This window comes from Melitaea cinxia, chromosome 25 (genome assembly GCF_905220565.1).
Source record: "Melitaea cinxia chromosome 25, ilMelCinx1.1, whole genome shotgun sequence".
Taxonomy (NCBI): domain Eukaryota; kingdom Metazoa; phylum Arthropoda; class Insecta; order Lepidoptera; family Nymphalidae; genus Melitaea; species Melitaea cinxia.
Window position 1 is genome coordinate 448,394 of NC_059418.1, and position 19,977 is coordinate 468,370.

The following is a 19,977-nucleotide window of genomic DNA, read 5'->3' on the forward strand; positions in this document are numbered from 1 at the left end:
TGGGAAAATTATTACTGCACACTGGGACCATATTTGATGATGAAAATTTTGTTTTCGTATCATTACCGTAAACCAAAGAAAAGTGCCTCGCGAACAAATTACAAAAATCCGTTCCGTTGACCGCGACTTTATTACCCAGTTTCATTTTTGAAGGGTAAGAACTCTTACCCCTCTTATGTTTTAAAAATGACCAGATTAGTTTTGGATTAGATTTTAAGGATGCTTCAAGTCCATCCAAGTATTTTGCGTAAGCAGATGACAACAGCTTATCGCATCTTCTTTTTAAAAGGTCGAAAGTTAGTTTATCGCGAGGATTATTATACTTGCGTAACCTCAATCTGTATTTATACTTTTCTTTGATGCAGTTAATAACACATGGAGTGAACCAGACCGGGTAGCGACTACTGCGAGGTTTAGACTTAGGCACATATTTTTTAATTGAAATTCGAATCTGCTCGTAGAATTTGTCAACCATTTCATCAACAGAAGGGCAAATGCTTAAGATCTCCTTCCAGTTGACCTCATTGAGAGCAATTTTTATATTTTCGTAGTCAGCCTTATGAAAACAAAATTTTGTTACATTACAGTTAAATGGCAAGGTCGAAGATTTATTAAAATTCAATGAAAAAATTAATGGGGGGTGAAGGGGGTTGACTTTTTATGGTAAGGCAGATGGCGCTGATAACATCCTGTTCCCCAGCTGCCTAATATCAAGCGTCACAATCCAGAACGGTGGTAGTCAGCTTGTTTGGTTTAGAGTTTTCCTCCTACGACGTAACACAGCATCTCTCAGACGCTCCCATACTAGCGGGTCATCGGCTTTTACATACGTTTTCATGGAGATATAGGCCCTTAGTTCTGGATCGAGCGATTTGTTGGCCGACAGGTCCTCCAACATGAGAATAATCACTCGATCTTTAGCATGAGCGGTCCGGAACTCCATACGTCCCCACATCGATTCGACGAAGTTTCTCGATAGCACGATGATTGTGTAACGCGATTGATCGACCGACCGAGAGATTTGAGCCGGTATATAGTCACCAATCACCCAATCTCTATAGTGTACGCAGATCTTCAGAGGTGGTTTCCCTTTCTCCAACTTCGGTAGCAGCTTCTCCCTCACAAAGTCCTCGTCTTGATAAGTGAAGGACACAAATGCATCGTAAACCTCCCCGCCGACGAGGTCTCCGCGCCAAAGACCCAATTCCCTCAACATTATCCTCAATTCCGTTGTATATTTGACGGCTATTATGGTACATATGATGAAAAGAATAGCAATTATGCCGAGTGATAAGCCTATGATGATGGCATTTCTTACAGTGCAGAGCTGTTCTACGACTATGTACGATACGTAAATGCCCTTAGAACAGGTCAGATTCTTGTAGTCTAGGATAAGATTCTGGAAGGCGTTAAGAGCTAACACGTTGTCCTTCCCCCAGCAAGTACAGTCAAAGGGGTTATTACTTAAGTACACCGAACAATTCCTTTGAAGCAACTCGAGAGGAGCTTTAGTCAGATAGTTGTTCGTCAGATTCAACGCTACAGAGTTGGCAATTGGTGGTTCGGTGAGATTCAAAGAAGAAAAATCAACAATCTTCACTTCCGCCGGAAGCAATGGCACATCGGTGACGTATCTCAGCTTCAAATACATAGAATTGATATGTGGGGGCAGTTTGGGGTACACATCGGGGAGGTAATCGCAGAACATCTCCAATCTCTGTTGAATCGGATTGATTCGGATTGTACAATTACAATTTGAACCCTTCATGGGATGTTTGATTATACCTCCAGTTTTACAGTCTACGTCACAAGTCAGTACTTCTGGTTGAAAATTCACCAACTTAACCCCTTTCAGCGCAGGCGGTTGAGCGCATTCAGCATTTTCAATGTCAATTTTGAACGTTTTTGTTCCTAATTTATAATTGTGGGTGAAATAGTAGAAGTCGCAGTCGCATCTGTATGGGTTGTAATCTATAAGGAATGTTACTTTCCTTGATAATAGGTTTTGGATGGGCAGTTTGAATTGTTGTATGTTGTTGTATCGCAAATCGACCTTGACGTTATTTCCGTAAGAGACCTCGGGCTGTAAATATAAAATATTGAGTCTTAAAATTTGATTTTCAGAGTTATTTCGCTATTCACTTAGAGCGTGTATAATTTTTTATTATTTAGAGTTAAGTCACTCTTGTGTTATGGTGCGAGTGTTCGCCCAAAACACCAATGGCTTGCGGGTTCGATTCCCTCTCTGGGTGGTTATTTGTATTTGTACAAATATTTCTTTCCGGTTTGGATGTACGTCCTTGTGGGTCTCCCCACCGTGCCTCGTAAAGCACGTTAAGCCGTCGATCCCGGTTGTTATGATAAATATCTGACAGCGATCGTTATTTATAGTAGGGAACATATCCGCCAACCCGCAGTGGAGCAGCGTGGTGGTTAAGCTCCAATCTTTTTCCTAAAAGGGAAGAGGCCTATGCCCAGCATTGGGATACTAGAGGATGAGTGCGAGTGCGAGAGTTAAGCCTCTATTGATGAGTCAAGTTCTGAGTTGGCTTTCTTTTAAGGAAGCAACATAAACATAAATATGATTGTAATCGGTAATTAGGTAATTTGCGTCAACTCATAGAGCAGATTGTGGCGAACAGTAAAAGTATGCTAGCAGACATAATATGAAGAAAACGTACATACTGAAATCAAACGACATTGCTGAAGTTGCTCTTGAAGCCTATTTTTTTATTCTTTTACTTATAAAACTAAAAGTAATTATTGCAGCCTTTTAGGCCCTAAATGGACATGGCCATGGTTATGACAATATGGATAAGCGCTCAAAATGCCGACTACGCGCATTAGCAATTAACGGAACATAAAATATATTTAACATACTTACCGGAAGAGAAGTGGTGTAATTATGGGACAAATCAAGTTCGAAGAAGTCTAGAGAAGTCCAGTCTTCACAACAAACGGAGATATTATTGTGACTGAGGTCCAAGATCCTCAGCTTCTTCAATTTCGTCAGAGAAAACAACCGGGATACGAAAAGAGGCTGAAAGTTCTTTTCAGATGAATTCGTCAAATTGATGTTTGATAGAAGTGAACCCTGAAATTAAGATGATTGCTTGTTTTAATATTATAATATAATTTGATCGACGCCAAAACCGACGGGTGTTATAAGTTTAACTTGTCTGTGTGTGCATCTGTCTGTGGTATCGTAGCTCCCAAACGGATGAATTTCGTTAAGTTTATTTTTGTATCATAGACAAAATTTTATCCCGAGTGTTCTTAGGCATATTTCATGAAAATCTGTTCAGCCGTTTGAAGATCATCAGCTCGTTTCTAGTTGATGAGGGGATCTGACTAACTTTTTATCTCCGATCGATTCGAAATTTACTACCGTGCTACTTCAATTATATTTATGGTATACAGTAATATAGCCATGACCTGATTTCAAGTCAGAGTTTAATATGTTAGATTTCAGAGTATATTGTTTGTTTTTAAAATTTTTAATTTTACTTTTAATCATCTTTAATGACGCATATTTGTAGTCGATTTTTTTCTTGTTTAATAACTAACGTATAATTATTCTATATTCCTATTTCTATCTTACCAGTTATCGACTTCAATTATCTCAACAATAACTTAAGTACCTAGTGTACAATCCGCTCTTCTACTTTAGAAAACACTCCGTTTTCGTTGAAACACTTCATACCTTACAATGAAATAACCACACATTAGGAATGTGTTATTATGTATATATTTCCAAGTGCATGCATACATGATTTTTTTTGTTCGAAGTGTAGAGTGCTGTTGGCCTTAGCGGCATTTACAGCGTCACCGGTGAGAGGGGCCGGGTACTATAGACACTGGCCGCGAAGGAAGAAGGGGAGCCCTCTGGGAGGGCTCGGCATTTTAACTTAATAATTAGAAAAATCCAAACGATAGCGCGGTTAAAAATACAAGTACCGCCATCTATTGGTGACCAATTAAATTAACATATTATACACCTAGACGAAAAAATAGTAGTCAAGTACCTAAATACGCATTATCAAAGATTACTCATAACAGTAGTTTTCATATCTCGATTTAATTTAAATGGGACCATATAACTGATATAACATGCATCAGCTTTCGATCCAAATAAGAATCATCAAATCTGTAAGCCCAGTGTAAAGTTATGCGCTATAATACAACGTAAGTCGACGTAAAAATAATCAAGTAAGTACGCAATATTAGTTATAGCCCAAAAAGAACTTGCCAGATCTCGGTTAAATTTAAATTGAACCGCATGAACGGCACTAGCTTTGTATTTGAAAAAAAATCATTGAAATCGGTCCATCCAATAAAAAATTCTGAGGTGACATATGTATATGTCAATAATGCAGTCGAATTTAGAACCTCCTTCTTTTTTGAAAGTTGGTTAAAATTTTATGAGAAACTAATACATAGTAGGCTTCAGAAATGCTTGAACAACAATACGGATTTCGGCCACGATCTAAAGCACTATCTGCAACAGCCCCCCCCCCCCTATGATAAAAAAAATTAGGAGTAAAATCTACTGAACGAATGACCTTATTACGTTTTTGTTAGCGCCATCTATCGGAACCCAATAGGGTTCTAGGCATTATGACGTTGTCTAATTCGTTGTTCGATTCGTTGATTTGCCATTTGATATGGAATTATTTTTTTCTTAGACTAGTAAGCCTTTTTGTGCCTATTTAGACAGTCGATCTGAAGTAGTAAACTCCAGTCGTGCGTCGGAGCTGACACGCACACCTTTTCTTGTCTACCTACGTTGTATTACTACGTTGTATGCTTGCAAATGAAAAAAACTGACTTCAATTACGTCGACAAGTAATATAACGTAGGTAGACGAAAACGGCAAACAAGCGTGTGGCTCACCTTATGGTAAGAGATTACCGTAGCTTATAGACGCCTGCAACACCAGAAGCATCGCAAGCGCGTTGCCAACCCAATCCCTAATCCTCAGGAGTTCTGATCACCTTACTCACCAACAGGAACACAACACTGCTTGAAAACAGTATTATTTTGCTGTGATCTTCTGTAAGGTCGAGGTACTACCCCAGTCGGGCTGCTCCATATTTTGAGCAGGAAATTTCTGCTGTGCCCTACCTCAGTTAAATTAGAATTCTCGATTAAAACAAGAATCATAAAAATCGATCCATCAAATGAAAAGTTCTAAGGTAACATACATTTAAAAAACAATCGAATTGAGAACATCCTCCATTTTTAAAAGTTGGGTAATAAATAAACACTTACCTCTAGAGGCAGTCTAGGAGCAAAGATCTCTTCGTTGAGATGCTCTATTCGATTCTCAGTCAGTGACAACTCCACCAGATTATTTAGTCCTGCGAAAGTTGATCTGAAAACCATATATATATGAAAAATGTTTGTTAATATTATAAAGGTGAAGCATTTGAATGCGCATATTCGCTAATCTCAGGTACAGGAAACTACTGGTTCGAATTGATAAATTATTTTATTAATTTAAAATTGTTGGATTGACCAATTTATCGGGGAAGCCTAATACAGGCCTTACAACATGAAGCTACGACCAACAACAGCGTAGTATCAATGAAAAAAATGGCAAAAAGCGGAAAAATAATACTGTTTTTGGTAACTTAACATATTGTTACGAACACACAAAGAACCTAGCGCCATCTAGCGGCAACCATTGAAACCACACAAAGACAGCGATAGCATGAAACTCTACTCGATACTAGATAGCGTTAGAGGAACTATTGTGGAACTATATAGAAGTATAGTCTCGAAAACCGGGTACATGCGCGAACTTTCCAGAATGGGCCTCGAGTCGGCTGATATAAATAGCCGCAGGTAGGCGAGCGAGTTCAGTTCAGTTTGAGCGATCTTCGAGGCGACTTCAAGAGTGAAAATTAGTGATCAAGAGTGGTACCAGCGTAAACTTCGACATTGGCTACGACTTAGGACATCGTTAGTGCTTAGTGTTTGAACCTAGTGTTTTGTGTTGGACCTAGTGCTAGTGAATAAAGTCTTGAAAAGAGTCAGCAGGTTTTTCTCTCCAAATCCTTCGAACCTTAGCACGTAACAACTGGTGTTGGAAGTGAGATTTGGAGATGAAATTGACTCCGAGAGAAGACTTCAAGGACTTCAAGGGCGTCAGGACAAGGGCACAACGAGCTGCGGAGGCCACACCTACTGGGGACCAAGCTCCGCCAACCGTGGACCAAGCCTCGCCTACTCGCACTCAGGCCCCGCCCACTCGGACGCAGGCCCCGCCCACTTTGTCTCAAGCCCCGCCCACTGAAACCGCCCACCTTAGCACGGCCACCAGCGACACCGTAGCTTCTACAGACTCTCAAGTGGCTCTTCAATTAGGAAGTTTAATTAAATTAATGGAGCTGCAAAAGGCTGAAATTCGTGCTTTGCAAGAATCACAAGAGCAACAAAAGGCTGAAATTCGTGGTGCTTTGCAAGAATTACAAGAGCAACAAAAAGAGCTCCAAGAAAAAACGCTTTGGGCTATAAAAGATGTTAGCAACGCCATGACTAAGCTTCGAAAAGATGTCGACGTAGTGGAAGAACGAGTTGCCGGGTTAGGATTGGATCTTGAAAATGTGAAAACCGGCCTCACTGAACTACAGAAAAGAGTAGTACGCCTTGAAACCATGGGAATTGTGATGTCTATCGGAACTACCGGAGTGGCGCAAGGGCCAAAAGTGAAAGTGCCTCCATACGACGGCACTACTTCGTGGAACGCTTATCGTCGACAATTCCAGGCTGTTGCTATTGCCAACAGATGGACGGAAGAACAATGCTTGACCGCTCTTACTGTTGCGCTCAGAGGGCAAGCTTTGTTGGTTCTGGAAGCACTGCCACATACAGGAAATGGATTCCAAGACTTGACGGAGGCACTTGAATCCCGATACGGGGATCGACATCTGGAGCACATGTTCCGTGCCCAACTGCGTGGCAGAGTTCAACGCCCAGGAGAAGGACTACAACAATGGGCGTTGGAAATTGAAAAAGTCGTCAGGAAGGCACACCCAGGAGCCGACACCAAGATGGTAAACACGAATATTGTTCAAGCATTTGTCGACGGAATCAAAGACCTGGAGGTCAGAGCTGCAGTGAGGCTTCGTCACCACACCTCGTTAAAGGAAGCATTGGCGCATGCTTTAGAGACCATGACATACGGCAGACCCATAAGATCCGCGAGCTTTCTGAGGAAGTCAAAGAGGCGAAGGCTCCCACGAAGAAAAGCTATGGAGTCATGTGCTACAAGTGCGGCGAGAGGGGCCATCTTCAGTTCAACTGTCCGCAGAAGAAGACCCAGATAGCAAGGATGAAAAGGATCGAGGAACCAATAGAGGAGCTGAAGAAGTAAGGGGCTTCGCCCCCTGCCCGGGATCAGGAGTATGACTTCAAGAAGAAACACCGCAGCGAAAAGATGCATGGGAATGCCGACGCACTCTCGTGAAGGCAGTGTTCGGAAGTCTGCAAACATTGTGTTAAGCAGGATTCTAATGAAGTCACATTAAAGCTAACAAGAACAAGTCCTTTGGGTATCTGGGAGAATGATGCTATGAGAGAAGCTCAAGAAAAAGATGACGACCTTCGGCACATCATCACATGGAAGAAAAGGGGTGACGTAAAACCAATCTGGTGTGAGGTTGCACCCACTGGTGCTGTCACTAAGGCGTACTGGGCTCAATGGGACAGTCTGATACTTCAAAACGGAATACTCTACCGGAAATGGGAGAAGACTAACGGCCGAGAGTTCCACCTTCAGATAATTGTCCCAAGAACAAGAGTACCAGATGTTCTCCGTGAAATACATGATGGCGTATCAGGAGGTCATCTAGGTGTCAAGAGGACGTTAACAAAAGTGCGAGAACGATTCTACTGGTTGCATTGTCGATATGATGTATAGGATTGGTGCCGCAAATGTACTACTTGCGCTGCTGTAAAAGGACCACAGACCAGGAGCCGTGGGAATCTGCGGTTGTATAGCGTCGGTGCACCGTGGGAACGAATTGCAGTTGACGTAGCGGGGCCATTTCCTGTAACGGAATCGGGAAACAAGTATTTTATGGTCGTTATGGACTACTTCACCAAATGGCCCGAAGTGTTCGCCATACCAAACCAAGAAGCTACAACAGTCGCTTCTAAGTTAGTCGAAGAAGTGATATGTCGCTTTGGTGTGCCTCTAGAAATCCATTCCGATCAGGGCAGGAACTTCGAATCGCAAGTATTCCAAGAAGTGTGCAGAATTTTGTGCATGCATAAGACGAGGACCACCGCGTATCATCCACACTCTGATGGAATGGTTGAGAGATTTAATCAGACCCTTGAGAGGCATTTGGCGAAATTGGTAGACGACAAACAAAAGGATTGGGACAAGTATATACCACTCTTCCTTCTATCGTACCGAACCACCGAGCATGAGAGCATAAAAGCTACCCCGGCGTATGTTAATTACGGTAGAGAATTACGAATACCAGTAGACCTAATGACTGGAGGGTCACCGGAATATACCGTACCGTACGGAAATACCGTACAAGACTATGTCAGCGATTTAAGGGAAAAATTTGCATTATATACACGCCTTGGTTCGAGAAAATGGGTTACAGTCAAGCGAGAACATGAAAACCAGATACGACCGGAAATCGAACACGAGCGGCTTCAAGGAAGGGTCACAGGTGTGGCTGCATAACCCAACCCGCCAGAAAGGGAAATCTCCAAAGTTGCAGACCAAGTAGGACAGTCCATACAAAGTGGTCACCCGACTGAATGATATGACTTACAGCATTCAAAAGCAACCAAGAGGGACATTCAAAGTGGTACACATAGACCGTCTGGCGCGTTACCATGGCAGTAACAACGATGCTCGGGACGAGCATCTCTAAGAGGGGAGCAGTATTACGAACACACAAAGAACCTAGCGCCATCTAGCGGCAACCAATGAAACCACACAAAGACAGCGATAGCATGAAACTCTCTACTCGATACTAGATAGCGTTAGAGGAACTATTGTGGAACTATATAGAAGTATAGTCTCGAAAACCGGGTACATGCGCGAACTTTCCAGAATGGGCCTCGAGTCGGCCGATATAAATAGCCGCAGGTAGGCGAGCGAGTTCAGTTCAGTTTGAGCGATCTTCGAGGCGACTTCAAGAGTGAAAATTAGTGATCAAGAGTGGTACCAGCGAAAACTTCGACATTGGCTACGACTTAAGACATCGTTAGTGTTTAGTGTTTGAACCTAGTGCTTTGTGTTGGACCTAGTGCTAGTGATTAAAGTCTTGAAAAGAGTCAGCAGGTTTTTCTCTACAAATCCTTCGAACCCTAGCACGTAACAATATGTATAGGATAGAGTACAGTGTGAAAACTTCTAAGTGAACAAGTCACTGGCAATATTAAGGTAGGTTGTATATTATTTTAGGTCACAGCGCGATATTATACAGCCTAAAACCGTCAAAAATAATATTCAATTGGATAAGAGTTTTCTTTTGCGATTATTTTTATCATTATTTATCCTAGCTCGTAATATGAACTCAAATCTTGACAGTTTTCTGCTTGATACGCGGCCACAATACAGAGAGACAAAAAAAATTTCCAGACTACCTTCTAAAATGAAAATTAATACTATCACCACTATTTAGAACTTCATAGTTTTATTAAAAGTTTAAATTTCAAAACACTCACTTATTCAAAAACCCAATCGAGTTATGCCCAAGATCCAATTTCTCCAAACTGTTCATATTAGAGAACAACTCGCCGGGCAGACTCTTCAATTCATTGTAACTCAATTTAAGCTTAGTCATCGAAGTCTGCTCCGAGAACACGTCGCTATTCAAATAACTAATTTTATTATGGCTTAGATCTAAATCAGTCAATTTTAGACCTTTGAATATGTTGTTTGGTATATATTTTATGTTATTTTCTTGTAAGGATAATATTTTCAAATTAGTATTGTTTCGGAAAAGCTCTGCTGGTATATTTTCGATGAAACTATTCACTAGCAGTAACCAGTTGAGAGAGGGTAGATTTGAAAAAGTTTTGTTGCTCAGTTTCAATACCACCTTGTTACCGTTGATATAAATCTGAAAAAAAACGAGTGTGCTTTAGACACACGGCTGAAGGAAAACTTACGAAACGATTTACGCGACCCATCGACGCCACCGGCTCAAGTTGTAACAATGGCTGCTGACCAAGCGTCTCTGTGGGACAATTCTAAAAGTGTAATTTAGTTCACAAGTTTCAAATGTAATGTTTAAATTAATTATTCTTTTAAAATGAGTCTTGTAGAACATGTTATCAAAGATAAAAATCTGAAAAAAAAAACGAGTGTGCTTTAGACCATACGACTGAAGTAAAACTTACGAAACTTAACTCTCTCTTTCTCTATCTTCACTAACTTATATCTCCCTCTCAACTTCCGTTCGCCTCGCCCGATCTCCCTTTTCGTAACCCTAATAAATATATGTGATTATTGATTCGTATGATTTATTTTTGTGTTACCCACACATGAGAAAATTCTAAACAATTTTTTAAAATCATATCAAAAATCGACCGTTCCAACGGGGACCGAACCTGCATCTCCGACTTACCGTGTCGGTGCTTTAGCCAATTAAGCTATGGAACGATGTAACCGCTAGATCGAAATTTTGGCTAAGCTTTAGACTAGGAAAAACCGAATTGTGGGGTTTTTGGGGGTGAGGGGCGGAGGGTGTAGGGGAAGCTATACAAGGTAACTCTGCCACACTTCGAAACCCCATGGTTATGGAGAGAGCCATGGTTAAAGTTTTGAGATTAGAGGAAGAATTTAAAGCTATTATAATACCTTTGAGCTCCGCGTCTGACTTCACCTTCGCTCAGGCGTTGCGGGCAATGCAATCCATGGGCCGTTTCGCAACTTTATAAGTTATTTTCGAACAGGAGTACGGAAAAACGATCTCGACTCCAATTGATCTTGATCTTGGGATCAACAAACGATACAACTTGCGGTAACCATGCTTACAATTAGTTCCGTAGCTTTCATATGTTATATTCACATTTCACACTTTATATTACTCTGATACATTTCAGACGTTAAGTTATTGTTTTCACACGGTTCTTTAACAAACGATACAACTGATGTTTAATGACTGAGATATAGATGCTTTAAAAAAAATGGCGCGCCACTTATCGTTTCGCTCCAAAGCAATGTAAGCATAAATTCACTGTTTTTGTTTAAATAACTGTAAAGGCAAAGGTCTAAGACCATACAGCCTTGTTTCATTTTACGTTTTTTAATTATTTTTTTAATTATTTTTTTAATTAAATGTTTTACAAAACATTGGTTATATATATATATATACCGGGTGATTTTGAAAGCGTTTTGGAAATGAAAATTTTGAATTATTTATCAATAACAGAAGCTATATATAACGTTAATTTAATAATACATGAATTTTTTTTTCATCAAAATCGATATTCATATCGTTTACAGACAAAAAGTGAGAACCACTAGTAGCGCTACACGGTAGGTACATTCTAAAAATAGAAATACTATACGTTGTAATATCGCGTCACAAAATCGTATTAGCCAATAAAAACAAAGCTACCGAGTTGCGCCGGAGTCGACCAATGACAGCATTGCTCACCTGTAACCGTCGGCGTCGCGCATCCCTGGCTTTCAGCCGGTCACTTCGGTCAGTAATACCATAACGGTTCATGCGTACACTAAGTCAAGGACATTTAAATTATTATTCACCGGAGTTTGAAGATGTTCTTGAGTACTTCGAGCGTGATCCCCGGCGGAGGACAAGGATGGCAGCAAAAGAATTCGATGTTAGCCAAAACTTCGTATGGAAGATATTACGTACACAAGGATTACACCCGTATCATTTTCGTAAGGCTCACGTAATAAACAACGCACCGGCAAGAATCGCCTTTTGGTTGTTAAATAATACAAACGCCAACATACTTTGGACGGACGAGTCACTGTTTACTCGAGTGGGACTATACAATGTGCACAATGAGCATTACTGGGCTCTAATTAACCCCCACTTGATACGAGAAAACCATCACCAGGTTCGTTTCAGTGTGAACACGTGTAGGCCGGCATTATTCTTGTGGTCGGAAATAAAAAGTTATACACGTCAATATGAAAGCTGTGATGATTTACGCATTGCGATAGTCGACGCTTTTGATAAAGTGAAAAGTGATAAAGACACATTAAGAAAATTAAAGGACAATTGTATTAAACGTGTTCATTTGTGTATTGAACGCAGCGGACTCCATTTTGAGCAGTTGCTTCGATACTGAGAAGTGTAAATAGTGTAAATAAACTGTTAATAGGTATGTAAGTTAATTATTTTGTAGATAGCGCCGATTTTTTAAATACGCCTGAAATTTATACCTACAGCCCGTTTATAAATTGATTTGTTGTGAAAAGAACAATCGTGGTTAATAATCGAAAAGAAGTTTAAATAAAATAGGTATTTCTGACGGTCCTAAGCCCGTGTAAAGTATGAAGGACAAACGAGTCTATCTATGTAAGTACTCGCTAGCTCGCGCCTATAGGTATACTTTTATCAACCGAAACGTGCACGGACGTGTTTCATTCATATAAAATAATGAATGAATGATCAGTGCCTTACTACTTTCCAAGTCGATCGAGTAATAAAATAATTTTTAACAAAAAAAAAAACCGACTTCAAACAGAAAACTGTTCAATATTCCGGGCTATACAATACAGTCACATCTCCTTACTAAAATAAAGGCGGTGGAATTATAATTTACGTTAAAAACTACCTTAAATTCACTCAACGAGTCATAAATTTATATACATTTGAAAACATAACCGGTACAATTAAAACACTTTGCAGTCAAACCATAACCGTATGTGCTGTTTATAGACCACCCTGCACAAACATGTCAATGTTTGTCAAAGAAATGCATTCATTACTTTCCAAAATTAATAAAAATGATAATCTCGTAATGTTAGGCGACACGAATATAGATCTAAAAAAATTCATCTACTGTAACAGAATCATATCTCGACATGTTAAGTAGTTTCGGATTACTATGTGGAATAACAGATTACACACGTATTGAAAAACATCTAAACAAAGTAACAAAGTCATGTATCGATCATATTTTCGTGCGACCGGCATCAGTGGAACCAGTCACTGCGGCTGTCGACACCACACTGGCCGACCACCGCGCAATTGTATTTGCCTGCTATAGTAAATATATTTATACAGCGTGATTTTATAAAAGCAAAAGTCGTACGATATTTTTTGATAATAAAGTATTATTAGAGGAATTAAAAAAAAGCCGAGTGGAAAAAAAAATACTCAATGCAATCTCCCGATGAAATTCATTTTTTTTATAAAAAACGCTTTTTCGGTTGCTTATTCAAAGTCGCAAATGCATAAAACCAACAAGGTTCAAAATAAAATAGCCCCATGGGTCAATAAAAATATAGTTGGACTATCTGATAAAAAAGATAGGCATTACAACATGTGGAAAAAAGATCCTTAAAACTTAATTCTTCCAAACGAATATAAAAAAACGCGAAATAAGTTACATAAGGCGACAGAATACTATAGAAATTCGTATTTCAAGAATAAAATCAAAAGCAATTTTAATAATAGTCGCAAAATTTGGCAAATTATTAATGAGATCTACGGAAGAATAAACTTGTCTTTGGACCAGACAATATTGAAAGCATTTGAAGCTCAAAATCTCCCACCAAAACAAATTGCTAATAATTTTGCAGAAGAATTCAGTCACGCGGTCAAAAATATACTTCCTAAATGTAGCTCAAAACTAATGCCTGATGACTATTTTAAGAGTAAACCTATTACATGCTTTCGATTAGCTACTCCAGCTAAAGTGCATAAAATAATTATGAAGCAGAACGCACATAAGGCACCTGGGATGGACGCAATTAGAATGATAGACTTTAAGAATATCAGCGACAAGATATCAATAGCTATAGCCAATCTTATTAATATGTCACTATCTTCAAAAATATACCCTAACGATATAAAAAAAAAATCGACTTCAAAAAGGAAACTAAAAAGTGAAAAATACATTTACTTAGTACAAAGTATTTCGTATTTTGATTTAGCTAATCAGAAATGATTAAATAAATATTTTATAATTTTTAAGTCCGTGCCAAGTAAAACAATAACTACTGTAGTATCTACTCGTAACTTGTATTCAGTTTTCTTTCATAATTTGTTTCATTGACTATTAGGTTGAATACTGTTATTATTCTGTTATTGTTTTGACATATCTAATAATATTTTTTGTACTTATTTGTTACGTACAATGCCTACAAGGGAATCGCTGACACCGCGCGTCGCCACGAGTCGCCGCTGCAATATATGACGTCAATCAAGAGCATCATCAGCATTCTCATATTTTACTTTTTACATTTTTAACAAATAACATTTTAATTATATAGAGTCTCTAGCGTCGAGCACTATTGTTACTTAGAATAAGTTTTATTTTAAATTTCACTATATTAATAAATTTTTATAAAAGTAATTGGTTTTTTTTGGATCCATCGGCTGTGGTAAACGTAATTTGTTTGTTGTGTGTGTGTTGTTTGTATTTGTTATTGTAGCCAGGTTTTTGTAGTATTTACTTGGCACCAACTTCAAAGTTATAAAATATTTATTTAATCATTTCTGATTAACTAAATCAAAATACGAATTACTTTGTACTAAGTAAATTTATTTTTCACTTTTTAGTTTCCTTTTTGAATTCGGTTTTTTTTGTTAAAAATTATTTTATTTTACATTTTTTAGTGATGGGTACCTAACAAGGATGCTTTTTCTCTTATGTCGGGGGCTCGGAAACATACACAATAATATATGGCCAATACAAATGTCTGTCGTGCGCGGGGATTGAACCCACTAACGCCAGCGCAACAGCCGGTGCTGTGACCGCTGCGCTAACGCGTCGATATACTATGAGTAAAGTTTGCTATCAGGTATACGTAATAACAACCGGGACTGACAGCCTAGCGTGTTCTCTGAGGCTAGGTTGGGAGAACCACAAGGATTAACAACTAGACCGAAAATAAATATTTGTATAAACATAAATATCCACTCCGAGCTGGAATAGAACCCGCGACCGTCGGTGTTTAGGCGCCGCCGACACGGCACATGCACCATTATATCAAAGCAGTCGTCAAACAGCAAAAGGTAACTGCTGCAAATTGTTAGGAAATTCCCTCGACTGTTTATGGGCTCCATCATCAAACCTGGTCCTGTGACACAGATGATCACACAGCAGGTAATTGCTATAAATCGTTGAAAAGTTCCCTCGATTATCTTTCGTCTCCATCATCAGACTGTAATGGCACTTGTTACTCATATAGGTGCAAAGTTCTCATCAATAGAAACGAATTAAGTTCAAACAGCTGGTAATTGCTATAAATCGTTAAAGAGTTCCCTCGACTATCTTTTGTCTCCATCATCAGACTGTAATGGCACCTATAACTCATACAGGTGCAAAGTTCTCATCAATAGAAACGAATTAAGTTCAAAAACCAGGTAATTGCTATAAATTGTTGAAGAGTTCCCTCGACTATCTTTCTTCTCCAGCATAAAATTGACTCCAGACCTTTATTAAATAGTAGTGCTTTATAGTCCTTAATGAAAACATGATTAAATTTACTAGTCACCCTTACGATTTTTGAAAGTTTCCCTCGATTTCTCTGGGATCCCATCATCAGATCCTGGTTTCCTTATCATGGTACCAAACTATGAATATCTCCTTTCCAACAAAAAAGAATTATCAAAATCGGTTCATAAACGAAGAAGTTATCTACGAACATACATAAAAATAATTGTGTTTGCTCGCAAACGAAAAAAAAAACTGACTTCAATTACATCAACTAGTAATACAACGTAGATCGACGAAAAAATAGTCAAGTAACAACGCGTTATCAAAGATTAATCAAAAACCAGTTATCAGATCTCGATAAAATTTATATGTGACCACATGATAAACATCAGCTTTCGATTAAATCAAAAATTATTAAAATCGGTACACCCAGTAAAAAGTTATTGCGGATTTTCAAGAAGTTCCCTCGATTTCTCTGGGATACCATCATCAGATCCTGGTTTCCTTATCATGGTACTAAACTATGGATATCTTCTTTCCAACAAAAAAAGAATTATCAAAATCGGTACACCCAGTAAAAAGTTATTGCGGATTTTCAAGAGTTTCCCTCGATTTCTCTGGGACCCCATCATCAGATCCTGGTTTCCTTATCACGGTACCAAACTAGGGATATCCCCTTTCTAACAAAAAAAAGAATTATCAAAATCGGTACATCCAGTAGAAAGTTATGTGGTATAATACAACGTAGGTCGACGAAAAAAGCGTCAAGTAAAAACGCATTATTGGAGTAAAGTGTTTTAAAATTTGTATGATTTCTATTAGGAACATTAAACTGCAACAAAGACAGAATGTAAAGGCAATTAATACTATTCATCATTACAGCCTATACAGTCCACTGCTGGATATAGGACCACAAGTTTACGTCGAAAAGTAGTTGTTAGATCTCAAATAAATTTAAATGGGACCAACTGGCACACACCACCTTTCGATTAAAACAAAATTTGTTGAAATCGGTCTACCCAGTCAAAAGTTCTGATGTAACATACATAAAAAAAAAAAAACTTAACAAAAAAAACCGACTTCAAACAGGAAACTAAAAAGTGAAAAATAAATTTACTTCGCTTCAGCCTGTAATATCCCACAACTGGGCATAGGCCTCTTTCCCCATGTAAGAGAAGGATCAGAGCTTAATCCACCACGCTGCTCCAATGCGGGTTGGCGGATATATTCCCTACTACGAGTAACGATCGCTATCAGGTGTACATGATAACAACCGGGACCGACGGCTTAACGTGCTCTCCGAGGCACGGTGGGGAAACCCACAAGGACTGCACAAACACCCAGACCACGGCAAACACCTGTATGGCCAATACAAATGTTTGTCATGAGCGGGGATCGAACCCGCAACCGCCAACGCAACAGGTACAATCCATGGCTGTAACCGTTGCGCCAACGCGGCGTCAAACAATAACTACTCTAGTATCTACTCATAAGTTTTTAGTCAGTTTTCTTTCATAATTTTTTTCATTGACTATTAGGTTGAATACTGTTATTATTCTGTTATTGTTTTGACATATCTAATAATATTTTTTGTCCTTGTTTGTTGTGTGTGTGTTGTTTGTATTTGTTATTGTAGCCAGGTTGTATTTGTATTGTATTTACTTGGCACCAACTTCAAAATTATAAAATATTTATTTAATCATTTCTGATTAACTAAATCAAAATACGAATTACTTTGTACTAAGTAAATTTATTTTTCACTTTTTAGTTTCCTTTTTGAAGTCGGTTTTTTTTGTTAAAAATTATTTCGTTTTCTTCTTTTTCATTGTAAATATTAAATGTCATTCCTATCCTTGCAGCTGGCGGGTGAGTTAAATGGTTTTCAGTAACTTTTTTAATATTAATTTTTCTTTTCATGTTTTTTTTTTATTTTATTTTTGTTTTTTTTTATATTTATATTTCATTTTACCTATTTATATTTTTTTTGTCTGTTTTGCTTATTATAAATATTTATTTTCTAATCTTTTTGCAATTATTAATCATACATATTATATACGTACTTTTAATAATTATTTCAAGTCAATGTCATTTTCAAGTGAATGTAGTGAATTTATGTCCTTATCTTCATCTACTGAGAAAAATTGTAGTGACGACAGTTTTCAAAATATTCGTTTTTTAAGCAACAGTCTAAATTCTCATTTCTACTTAAAGAATTTCAATGCAGTTCACATTAACGCGCAGAGTATTCCTGCACATTATTCTGATTTCTTGTCTACCTTTGGCAGTGTTAGCTATATCCATGCTATATTAGTTTCCGAATCTTGGCTTAGGCCTTGTTTACCTTCCACTTCTTTCTCTTTACCGGGATTCCGCCTGATCCGCAATGATCGCGTTGGCCGGTCGGGTGGAGGGGTTGCTATTTATCTTCGTTCTCAAATTCCGTATAATATTATTGACACTTCGCAACCTCAGACCGGTGGTGGTGCCGAACATCTTTTTATCGAAGTGATTTTTTCACATGCCAAACTACTTCTCGGTGTTTTTTATAGTCCATGTCTCACTGTTGACTATTTTAGTACTTTTGAAACATTACTTCATAATTTTACTTCCTTATATAATCACACGGTTATCATGGGCGATTTTAACACCTGCTTGCTTAAAAACAACCACCGGTCTACCCGTCTTAATACTATTTTTAACGCTGCTAATTTGCATATTTTACCCTTATCTGCTACTCACATTGTTCCTAACTGCTCTCCTTCACTTCTAGATTTAATTATTGTTTCCTCAATTGACCATGTTACTAAACATGGTCAATGTACTGCTAACGCTTTCTCCTATCATGGCCTCTTATTTTTATCTTATAAACTTAGGCCCATAAAATAAAATCTAGAATTCTTCTGCTGCAAAATTTTGGTGGCATAAATCTGGAACGAATACGGGAGGACGCAACTAAAATTGACGGGTCTGGGGTTTATAATGCGAGTACAGTTGATGAGCAAGCAATAGTTTTTTACGCATTATTAACCCAGCTATATGATGTTCATGCGTCTAGTCGCCCTGGGAAAATAAAACATCTTCCGGCGCCATGGATTACATCTGAAATTAAAAAATTACAGAACAAAAAGAATCGTGCTAAGGCGAAGTACAGGATGGATCCCAGTGAGGTTAATAGGGAAAAATATGTAAGGGCTTGAAATCGCTGCAATAGACTGTGTAGAGATGAAAAGCGACGCTATATCTATAAATCTGTCTCACTGGAAGATTCCGGTAAAGTCTGGAATTTTCTTAGATCACTTGGAGTTGGTAAATCCCGTCAAATTAGTTCTCAACATTTAGATCTCAATTCTTTGAACCTCCACTTTTCTTCTTCTGTTGTCATAGGTGACACGACTGAGTTACGTACAAAAAATCAGCTTTCTACGACGATAACTCCCGATGTTGCTACTTTCTTGTTTAGCCAGTTTTCCGAATGTGATGTTAAGAGTAGCATTCTCGCAATTAAATCTAACTCGGTTGGATCGGACAGCATTAGTCGTAACATGATTATCTCTCTAATTGATATTCTATGTCCAGTTATCACATTTATTTTTAATTTCTCCATCTCCACTAACTCTTTTCCGTCAGTGTGGAAAGATGCTGACATTATTCCTGTACCTAAAAAAAGTAATCCGTGTTCTTTATCTGAATATCGTCCCATTTCCATCCTTCCATTTCTTTCCAAAGCTCTTGAGCGTCTTGTACATCAGAAGCTTAGCCGTTTCCTTCTAAATCATAATCTCCTTAATCCCTTCCAATCCGGCTTTCGTCCTGGGCATAGTACGACTACTGCGTTAATTAAAATCACCGATGATATTAGGTCGAATATGGACAACCAAAGAGTCACGGTGTTGACGCTGTTAGATTTTACTAATGCATTTAATACCGTAGACTTTGACTTACTGTCCGATACTTTTTATACTCTTAACACATTTCCTGAGGTAACTGAGTGGTTTCAAAATTACTTGCGAGATCGCCGGCAATGAGTCAGGGTTAACGACTCCTTTTCTAATTGGAGTGCGGTCAGAGCTGGCGTACCGCAAGGTGGCGTGCTTTCCCCTCTCTTATTTTCTATCTTCATCAATTCCATCAGCAAAGTTATATCTTCTCTCTACCATCTTTATGCTTACGATCTCCAAATCTACACACACTGTATACTATTGAAGAATTACCACGAACTGTCTCTATTATCAATGGTGATTTATTACGAGTTGCTAATTGGACTAAATCTTTTGGTTTAACAGTCAATCCAAGGAAAACGCAAGCAATTATAATAGGAAGCTCTAAATTTATTTCTCGCATTAATAAATCACA

General features: G+C 38.4%; 1 protein-coding gene across 1 annotated transcript; it reads right to left on the reverse strand.

Annotated features, from left to right (window-relative positions):
- Nucleotides 1-739: 739 nt before the first annotated feature.
- Nucleotides 740-19,270, reverse strand: LOC123665834 (protein toll-like). Its single transcript, XM_045600067.1, has 5 exons — nucleotides 19,073-19,270; nucleotides 9,700-10,097; nucleotides 5,272-5,374; nucleotides 2,885-3,094; nucleotides 740-2,083 (listed from the first exon to the last, which is right to left on the reverse strand). Exons 1-5 carry the CDS (start codon nucleotides 19,268-19,270, stop codon nucleotides 740-742), a joined length of 2,253 nt encoding a protein of 750 aa, XP_045456023.1.
- Between the last annotated feature and the right edge of the window lie 707 nt (nucleotides 19,271-19,977).